Source organism: Mandrillus leucophaeus, unplaced genomic scaffold, assembly GCF_000951045.1.
Source record: "Mandrillus leucophaeus isolate KB7577 unplaced genomic scaffold, Mleu.le_1.0 Scaffold15, whole genome shotgun sequence".
In the NCBI taxonomy this organism is placed as follows: domain Eukaryota; kingdom Metazoa; phylum Chordata; class Mammalia; order Primates; family Cercopithecidae; genus Mandrillus; species Mandrillus leucophaeus.
The window spans coordinates 10,208,599-10,218,741 of NW_012101476.1; the positions used below are offsets into that span (position 1 = coordinate 10,208,599).

A 10,143-nucleotide genomic window follows, 5' to 3' on the forward strand; every position below is an offset into this window, starting at 1 on the left:
GGCATTCCTTCCATTGAGGTAGAGGTTTTTGTTGTTTTCTGAGACAAGGTCTTACTCTGTCGCCTAGGCTGGAATGCAGTGACGTGCTGGAATGCAGTGATGTGATCATAGCTCACTGCAGCCTCGTCCTCCTCGACTCAAGTGATCCTTCCACCTCAGCCTCCCGGGTAGCTGGGACTATAGGTGCACGCCACCACACCCAGCTAATTTTTGTATTTTTTGTAGAGACAGGGTTTTGCCATGTTGCCCAGGCTGGTCTCGAACTCCTGAGCTCAAGTGACCCTCCTCGCCTTCCAAAGTGCCGGGGTTACAGGTGTGAGCCACTGTGCCCAGCTGAAGTTAGAGTTTTTGAAACTCATGTTTAAAGCCTGCCTCTCCCAGCTTGCAGCCTGGGGTTCCCCTGTCCTGCTCTGTGCTTAGTAGGTGTTTGGGGTAGGGATGGTGAGGGGGCAGCTGAGCTTATCCTGCCCCGAGAGGAAAGAATCCTGAACGAGATGACCTTTGTACTCAGGAGGCCATGGGTGCTCCCCAGCCACGTGCTGTCTCTTTCGGTGTTCTCGCCTAGCACGTAATACCAAAGCACACTGGTGCTTCTAAGAAGCATCTTAGCAAAGATGAACCTGCAGCAGGATGGGAAAGCGGGTTGCGTGGCGTTTCTCTGCCCTTTCATACTTGTTTCTTCCTTCCATGAGGTGGATGCCCGCAACATCGACGGCAGCACCCCGCTCTGCGATGCCTGCGCCTCGGGCAGCATCGAGTGTGTGAAGCTCCTGCTGTCCTATGGGGCCAAAGTCAACCCTCCTTTGTACACAGCATCCCCCCTGCACGAGGCCTGCATGAGTGGTGAGTTGGCAGACAACTGGGCTGGCCCAGCTGGGCCCTGGAAGTTTCCTCCTTTCGGGGATTAAAGGACTTTGGGAAGGAAGCAGAGTAGACAAATTGGGAGCCCTTGGCTGGTGAAGGAGAGTTCTGAGAATGTTTCTGGCTCTTGGTGGCTCAGCTGCCGAGATTCTAAGCTTTCCCTCCTTGAGGTCTTCCTCCAGGGCTGGGGTGGGTGACTCTATGGTAGGATTCTGTGTCCAAGCCAGGGCTCCTCGGGCCCCTCCACATTAGCACCAGGGCCTGGGGCACTCTGCAGAGGCTCACTTGGGCTTTGCTCTAGTGTGCTCTGCAGGTCCCTGATTGAGATGGGAGAGGACAGAGAAACGTGGCCCAACAGCCTGGGCCAGGAGGCTGTGTGCGGTGCTCTCAAAACACAGTGCTGGTCCTGCAGGCTCAGTGAGCAGGTGGGCCTTCAGCTGCCCTCTGAGAACAGGTGGATTGCAGATGCTGGGAAGATAAAAGGGCACCCCGAGCATGGGGGACACTCCTTGTCCTATCTTACTGCATTAGAAGCTCCCAGTGGAGCAGAGAGGACTGGAATTTAGGGTGAGACCAGCTGGTGGGAAGATGTTTAAATGACAAAGGAGTTTGGATTCTACTCTTTTGAGCAGAGGCTGCAAACTGTGGCTTATATCTTGACCAGCCAGCATGGCCTTTGTCTTTGGATGCACGTCTGGGGTGCAGGGTATGGGGTATGTGCCCTTCCACGGTGCTGGCAGAGCCATGGCTGCCTGTGGCTCACCCCTGATTCCTGCTCTCAGGTCTTTCCATGTCTACAGGCCATGGGGACAGCTCCGGGGAGCTCTTGAAGGTTTCTGAGCAGATGTTGAGGGCCAGGAAAACAGAAGTTGGGGAAGGTTCATTTAGTGGCCCTCCATGTGCAGACAGACGGAGGTGGCAGTGGTGGTCGGGGTCTCCTGGAAGCAGAGGAATGAGTTAGGGACCATCGCTGGGATGAAGGTGGCCAGTGCTCAGAGTAGGCTGGTGGAGTGAGATGGGTTCATTTAGAAGGTTTGGGGAGGAATCCGTAGGATTTGGTATGAAGGGGAGGCTCAAGAGGTCAGAAATGGGTCAGGTTTGAGTCAGGAGCAGGGACCCCAGGAAAGGGAGAGGGCTCTGGAGTGGGAGACACCAGCTAGTGGCCAGCACACGGCTCCGGGGCTGGGGCTGCGTGTGAGGCTGGTGGGGAAAATCAGGGAGCTGCCAACAGTGAAGAGGTAATTGAGTGACAGGAAAGGATGGAGCCTAGACGGAATGTGCAGGGGTGGGAGGGTGGGGGGCCTGGAACCGCGCTCCAAATCCACATTGCAGACCCAGGAAGAGGAGCTGCTTAAGAGGCAGGAGAGGCCAGGTGCTGTGGCTCATGCCCTTGGTAATCCTAGCACTTTGGGAGGCTGAGGTGGGTGGATCACCTGAGGTCAGGAGTTTGAGACCAGCCGGGCCAACATGGTGAAACCCCGTCTCTACTAAAAATACAAAAAAATTAGCCAGGCGTGGTGGTGCACGCCTGTAATTCCAGCTATCTGGGAGGCCGAGGTGGGAGAATTGCTTGAATCCGGGAGGTGGAGGTTGTAGTGAGCTGAGATTGCACCACTGCATTCCATCCTGGGCAACAGAATGAGACTGTCTAAAAAAAAAAAAAAAGAGGCAGGAGAGGCGGCTGCCGTGGGGCACAGGAGGATGACCTGCCTAAGAAAGTCTGGGGGGTTTCCTGGGAGACTGGGCTCAGTGCCGACAGCTGCAGGTAGACACGGGACAGGAGGGCAGCGGGAGAGTTTTCCCTGGCCCATTCTAGGTGGTGCCCCATGTCTCCTGTTCTCACAGCAAGAGGCCGGCCAGGCCCGTTTCTCCCACTGCTGTGAGCCCTCCCCTCCTCAGGGGGACGCAGAGCCGTGTCCTGGCTTCCTGAGGGCCATGCGGGGCATGAACTCCTCCCTAGGCTGGGATGCAGGCCTGCCTGGCTTCCCTGCCCTGCACCAGGGATGGAGGCTGCTGCAGCTGCCGCGTCTGCGTGCTTGTTGTCTCCGGTGTCCGTATTCAAGGACATTGTCCCCCCTTTTCCATTTATCTTAAGGGAGTTCCGAATGTGTGAGGCTTCTTATTGATGTCGGGGCCAATCTGGAAGCGCACGATTGCCATTTTGGGACCCCTCTGCACGTTGCCTGTGCCCGGGAGCATCTGGACTGTGTCAAAGTGCTGCTCAATGCAGGTGAGTGGGTGTTTACCTGTGTGGGTGTTTACCTGAGTGGGTGTTTACCTGCGTGGGTGTTTATCTGCATGGGCGTTTACCTGTATGGGTGTTACCTGCAGAGTGGGTATTTACGGATTTATATGAGAAGCTTGCCTGAATGGGTATATACTTGCAAGGCTGTTCACCTAAGCAGGTGTTTACTTGCAAGGCTATTTACCTGAACAGGTATTTACTGTGCCTAGCAGAGAGCTGGGTAGAGGAGTCAGAGGGACCAGGGTTGGAGGCTGGCTCTCCTACTTGCCAGCTGAGACCTCGGCCTCAGTTTATGTATCTGTAACACTGGAAGAATCTATGCTGCAGGTTGCTGGGAGAACTGGGGATATTTCCCCGGTGCCTGGTGTGTCCTAGTAGGTACTCAACAAATGCCAATGATTATTTCTAGAGATCACAGGCCACTGTCCCCACAGCTGCCTGGTGAGGTTGCTGCCTGAATCCAAGAGAGAAGGGGATGTAATGGGAAGTAGAGTCAGCGACATTTAGGAGAATATGGAGCATTTGGAATCCAGGCTGTTGTCAGGTGTTCGAAAAGACTCAGGATCGAGATTCCCAAGGGGGGGAAAAAATCAAAACCAAAAAGATCCAACCAATGGAGGATTAGGCTCAGGGCCTGTCTATACCAAAAGTTTTAGCCAAAGTGACTGTTGGCACAGGGTTTTTATCATTAACCCAACTTAATGTTGTTGAGGGAAAATTTTAGTTTCATCATCTCATCCAAATTCTGGGTGTGGTGTAGGATAAAAACAAAACTCTTCAGGATGGCTGGGCACTGTGTCTCACAGCTGTAGTCTCAGCACTTTGGGAGGCTGAGGCGGGAGGATTGCTTGAGCCTAGGAGTTTGAGCCAGCCTGGGAGACATAGCAAGACCCCATCTCTTAACAACAAGAACAAACCTGTTCAGGAACAGGAAGATCATGAATCCCCCCCGATGACAGCCATTTGAGCTTAGTTATATGTAGTTTTCTGTTGGAGAATCTTATTCACTTTCATGTGCCACTTTTAAGTCTTCTTAGTGGAAAAGATTCATTTTGTATAGGAACAGTTGTTGGAGGTACTTTTAATTTTTTATACACTGTATTAAAAATATCTCCATTGGAAGCAAGCGTAAGTGTTTCCAGCCGAGCTGTCCTCTGGCAGCTGGATCTGTTTCTATGAACACAGGGCAGTGCATTCGTATCAAGCCGTTGTGAGCTCAGTACACATGAGTTCCATTTTTACTTCAGTTCCATTTGGTGTGGTTGTAGGGAAAGGGATCAACTTAGTGTTTAAAGCAAACATCCTTTCTGTATCAGTTAGGACTTCATGTCACTTGGATGCCTTTGCGAGTAACAGGAAGCCACTTCTACCTGGTAAACAATGGCGGGCATTTCTAGTTCAGGTGACTTCAGGGCTGAGACGCAGAGCAGGTTTAGGGGCGGCTGGACCGGAGGTTCCGTGGTGTCACCCAGTTTCTTTGAATGTTGCGATCCTGCTTTCCTCATTGTTGACTTTATCCTAAGCCTCCGGCTTCCCTGAGCAAGATCACGGGGCTGCAGTGGCTTCAGGCCTACACGCCAGATGTTTCCCATTTTAAACCTTCTGGAGACTCTTTCAGAGGAGTGGAAAATCCCTTTTCATACACGCCTCCCCAGTCCCTTTGCCCAAACTTTGCCAAATTCTGATGGGCTGAAGCCTGGGTCATTAGAACCAATTACTGTGGTCAGGGGAGAGGGATTGGACCAGGCGGGGCCCATGCTGGAGCTGAAGTCAGGTCTGCTCCCACCTCCACCACATTACCAGGTGGCAGCACAGTCGGGGGTGGCGGCTGGAAAGGAAGGGGCAGCTGTGATGCCCACTGTCGCCCTAAAGCGGGGTTCCCACAGCTCTCCCCGGGAGTTTGCATGCCCCCTGGGGAGTGGGGAAGCCTCCCCGCTGTGACTGTCGGTGTTGGCTCGATGCTGTGGGTGGTGTCCAGCCATCAGCTCCATGTGGGATTCCTGATTCACATCCTACTCTCTGGTGGTCTCCTCTAGTACCCCTCGTGAGAGCAGATGGATCATCATCTTCTTAGAAACCATTTTGTCATTGTGGAAATTTCCAAACATACAGAGACGAGAGAAACAACAGCACTCGCTACGTCCTCACAAACGGATTTTTTAAAAGTAATGATTCTGAACTTTTGGGGTCGGGTCACAGATCCTTCGGGAAACCGAAGGAAAGCCAGGGACTGTGTCTCCAGAAAAACAGAAGAGTGGAAAGTCCCTTTTCCCGCACCCCTTCCCAGTCCCTTTGCCCAAACTTTGCCAAATTCTGATTGGCTCAAACCTGGGTCATTTGAACCAGTTACTGTGGAGAGGGGAGAGGGATTGAACCAGTCGGGGCCCACATGATTGCAGGTGCTTTCGTGTGCGGTTTGAGAGCTGAACTGTGAGGCAGCCACGTTGCACCCCAGGGGGGACGTGGAGACCGTTGTGCTTGTTCTTTGTAGGCGGTGAGGCGAGTCCAGGAACCAGATTGTATTTGCAAAGGAGGAGGGCTGGGGAGGGTGAAAGTCCGGTTATGATGGTGAAGTAATTTTTAATCTGATGGCTGGCAGTGAATAGTGAACTCTACCAGGAGCGTTCAGAAGCCGCTCCCTGAGGACGGTCCTGCCTCCACCTTTGTTCTTAGCACTGGTCCTGGCACAATTAAAAAAATTTTTTTTTAAATTGTTGTTTAATTTTTTTTTTTAAATTTTCAATTATAAATTTTTAAAATTTAATTGCCATTATTATTTCTTTTTATTTCTCTTGTTGCAGCAAGCACCTATTGAACTATTTGTGTTTATGTTCCAGGATTGTGCCAGTCCTGGTGTGCTAAGGTCTTAGAAGGTCCCTTCACATCGCTGGCCATGGGTTCTCTGAATCCACTTTAATCCTATTTGGCGTTGAAAGCAGGATTTTGGTAATGAGCCTGTGCTGACCCCTTTTCTCTGAAGCATGAAGTTCAGAGCTTTTAGTTCCTTGGTTGTTTCCTGGCTCCCTGTTTTTGTCTTTGCCTCTCTCTGTCTCTGTCTCTGCCTCTGTCTCAGTCTTTCTCTTGTCTCTCAGTTCAAGTAATGTTACCATCCTTGCTTCACACACAATTACTTTCTTTCCCTTTCCCACCCTCTCTCTTCCTTCTTTCCTCTGTATCTGTTCCCTTCTTTCTTTCTTTTTTTTTTTTTTTGAGACGGAGTCTCGTTCTGTCACCCAGGCCGGAGTGCAGTGGTGTGATCTCCGCTCACTGCAGCCTCCGACTGCCGGGTTCAAGCGATTCTCATGCCTCAGCCTCCTAAGTAGCTGGGATTATAGATGTGCACCACCACGCCCAGCTAATTTTTGGATTTTTAGTAGAGATGAGGTTTCACCATATTGGCTGGGCTGGTCTTGAACTCCTGACCTCAGGTGATCTGCCCGCCTCAGGCTGCCGAAGTGTGGAGATTACAGGCATGAGCCACCGTGCCTGGTCCTGTTTTCTTCTTTCTAACGAGTACCTGTATGTGTTCTCTCTCTCACTATGGGCCTCACTCTGTCATCCAGGCTGGAGTGCAGTGGTACAATCACGGCTCGCTGCAGCCTCAACCTCCTGGGCTCCAGCGATCCTCCTACCTCAGCCTCCAGAGTAGGTGGGACCACAGGTGTGTGCCATCACGCCCGGATAATTTTTTAATTTTTTTGTAGAACTGGGGTCTCACTATATTGCCCAGGCTGGTCTCAATTTCCTGGGCCCAAGAGATCCGCCCGCCTCAGCTTCCCAAAGTGTTAAGATTACAGGCGTGAGCCCTGCGCCTGGCCAAGGCACCTATTTTTAATGGACATAGTTGTTCGGGTTTCATCTCTCGCTCTCTTCTTTGCTCACTCAGTGCTATGCTTTCAGGATCCATCCAAGTTGCTGCCTGCACCCCTGGCCTGGTGTTTCCTTTCAATCCCTTATTCACAATTTCATTTCCTTCCTTATTCACCTTCCTTCCCTTCCACCCAATCAAATGATGCCAAACACGCATTTTGAAAAGATGTACATTGGGAAGGCCGCCTCTCTGCAAGAGCCCGTGGCCAAGGCTGTGGAGCACAGCAGGACGCATGATTTTTAGAGCTCTTTCCAGCCATGGTTTTCTCCCTGATCGTGAGAGAGTAGCTGTGCCTCCCTTGGGCCTCTCTCTCTGTTTCTTTTTTTTTTTTTCTTTTGTTAAAATAGAGACCATCTCTTTCTCTCCCAATTGGCAAGAATATTGCCAGAATTAATGACATGAGAGAAAGCTACTTGAACTGTAGATTCTGTGGATGGTACAATTTGTTCTTCATTACAAGTGTATGTTTAGTGTTAAAATGTACTTTGTATTATGATTGCAACATTATACTGGAGGAAAACCCCTTGTGTGAAAGAGAGGTTGAATCGTGGGGAAAATATTTCTTCAATCTATTGCTTTTAAATATTATTATTATTATTTTTTTTTTTTGCAGTACATTTCTGCCAAATTCAGGACCTAGGTAATTTAGCATTTTTCCTGGTTGAGAGATCCTTTTCCTGTCCTAACTTCTGAGTTTTGGCTGCGGGAAGCGGAAAGAACTTTCTTGACTTATGTCATCACTTTGGAGGGCTGGATCACTCCATGTATGCTGTTATGAGCATGGTTCTTACGTGCTTTTAGGGGATTCAAATATTTTAAAGCAGAAAGCAGGATTTTTCAGATAGTTTTTGAGCAGAGGAACTAGAAAATGGAATAGCATTCCACCTCTCAACTCCTCTTTTGACCCTCTGAAATTGTCGGTAAGTGATGGTGTGCTAGTGGTCTGATTGTTTTAAAATCCCACTTTTGATAATATTTTACAGTTGTGGTTTGAATCTGTCATTTGGCGGATTATTTTACTGATGCTGGGCGATTTGCTTGACTTCTTTAAAATACTTCTCTCTCGTTCGTTTTCTCTTATAACCTCCTTTGTTACTTGAGAAACAGACTTCAAAGAAAATGGCATTTTCTTTCAAAAGAATTCTGAAACCCTGGGGGATTCCATCGTATCGGATTAGTGATGGCTGTGCCCTAAGAATGATGTGTTACAAAAATCAGATTTTTATCAAAATCTTTTTTTAGTGCATTGAAAAATGCCATATTTGACCAGGTGTGGTGGCTCATGCCTGTAGCCAGGAGTTCCAGAGCAACCTGGCCAACAGGGCGAAACCCCGTCTCTACAAAAAATAGAAAAATTAGCTGGGCATGGTGGTGTACCTGTAATCCCAGCAACTTGGGAGGTTGAGGCAGGAGAATCGCTTGAACCCTGGAGGTTGCAGTGAACCGAGATTGGGTCACTGCACTCCAGCCTGGGCGACAGAGTGAGACTCTGTCTCAAAAAAACAAAAAACAAAAAACAAAACCAGCCGTATTTAGCTACTAATTCTTTGCATCTTTCTGAATGTCTACTCTTTAAAAAAAAAAAATTTTTTTTTTTTTTTTACTTTTAATCAGCTTGATGAATGTCTGCTCTTATCGTGAGAAAGTTGAGGAGTGCAGAGCTAAATCTCTTCTCTGAATTGCCTACTGTTTTGGGTACATTATCTGTTTTCCTTTTGTAAAAGAATATGCATTGTTAAGGAACATTCATTCTTTCATTCAACCAGTATTTCTGGAGCCTCCGTCCTGCGCCCACAAGAGGAAGAAGTAGTGTGTGTCTGTGCTCAGGCCAGATGGGAGTGCTTGAGTAGCTCTGGTTTGAGCTTCCAGAAATCTCAGGACCCCTGAAGGCAGATTGACAGGGCATTAGAACGCTTGTTTAACTCAGGACGTTTTTCATTTTGTTTTTCTTCTTTTCAGTTCTATTTCCAGTTATTTCTTTATGATTGCTGCCTACCTTTATCTCTCTTCTCATGAGGGGGGACAAGGAGTAATTCCTGCTTTTGGATGTGAAAAACAGTTTTGAAAGCTACGGTAGCGTCTGTCCTGATTTTGTCTTCTGGGTGGGGGTTGCTTCTGCCGCCGTGCTGTGTGAAGAAACGGATGTGATTGTCCCCCTGACTTCAGCTTCTCTTCTTGGTGAAATCTCTTCTGCACTCTTGACCTCCAGGGGCCAACGTGAATGCGGCAAAGCTTCATGAGACGGCTCTTCACCACGCGGCCAAGGTCAAGAATGTTGACCTCATCGAGATGCTTATCGAGTTTGGCGGCAACATCTACGCCCGGGACAACCGTGGGAAGAAGCCGTCCGACTACACGTGGAGCAGCAGCGCTCCCGCCAAGTGCCTGGAGTACTACGAAAGTGAGGCGCCCCACAGGGCCCGCCCTAACCCCTCCAGCCTTCAGCCTGGACCCCTGCTATGTCGGCTCCCTGCGGGCTTCCATTGAGTGCTAGGCTGTTAGTCGTGGCTCCTGTCCTCTGCACTAGGACAGACCCTCAGGCACTTTGCGGGGGCTGTTTGTGCTGCTGCCCCGGCTCTCCCTGGGTTCCCTGTGGCCTGTGGCCTGTGGCCTGGAGCAGCAGAAGCTGTGGCTGACACCTGCTCAGGCACCAGACCTGTGCCTCCTGTGCCGGACATTTGACAGATGAGCCTCCTAGCTGCAGATATAGTTGTTTGATGACAAATTTGGGTGCTGAAATATAATGCCGTGGCTCAAAAAACCAAAACCATGGTTTTGAAAAGGTGCGGTGGCTCACACCTGTAATCCCAGCACTTCGGGAGGCTGAGGCGGGCAGATCACCTGAGTTCAGCAGTTTCAGACCAGCCTGGCCAACTTGGTGAAACCCTGTCTCTACTAAAAATATAAAAATTAGGCGGGCATGGTGGTGGGTGCCTGTAATCCCAGCTACTTGGGAGGTTGAGGCAGGTGAATTGCTTGAATGCAGGAGGTGGAGGTTGCAGGGAGCCGAGATTGCGCCACTGCACTCCAGCCTGGGCGACAGAGCGAGACTCTGTCTCAGAACAAAAAACAAAAAACCTTAAAACCAAACAAACCCCCAAACCCCACAAAAGGCAATCCCAGTGGACATCACGCCCCGAATTTCATTTCCTGGGCTCCCTTCCTC

At 49.9% G+C, this 10,143-nt stretch overlaps 1 protein-coding gene and 1 long non-coding RNA gene across 2 annotated transcripts in view; one reads left to right on the forward strand and one right to left on the reverse strand.

Annotated features, from left to right (window-relative positions):
- The window catches only part of ASB13 (ankyrin repeat and SOCS box containing 13), an 18,944-nt gene that overhangs the window by 7,218 nt on the left and 1,583 nt on the right, over positions 1-10,143 (forward strand). Inside the window, exons 2-4 of the mRNA XM_011974927.1 lie at positions 693-843; positions 2,957-3,091; positions 9,187-9,378. Of these exons, the coding sequence (XP_011830317.1) occupies positions 693-843; positions 2,957-3,091; positions 9,187-9,378 (478 nt within the window). The remainder of the gene's footprint in view (positions 1-692; positions 844-2,956; positions 3,092-9,186; positions 9,379-10,143) is intronic.
- The window catches only part of LOC105535724, a 10,488-nt gene continuing 2,639 nt past the window's right edge, over positions 2,295-10,143 (reverse strand). The window contains exons 2-3 of the long non-coding RNA XR_001005492.1: positions 8,308-8,312; positions 2,295-2,348 (exon numbers count right to left, since the gene is read on the reverse strand). This is a non-coding gene — a long non-coding RNA (uncharacterized LOC105535724). The remainder of the gene's footprint in view (positions 2,349-8,307; positions 8,313-10,143) is intronic.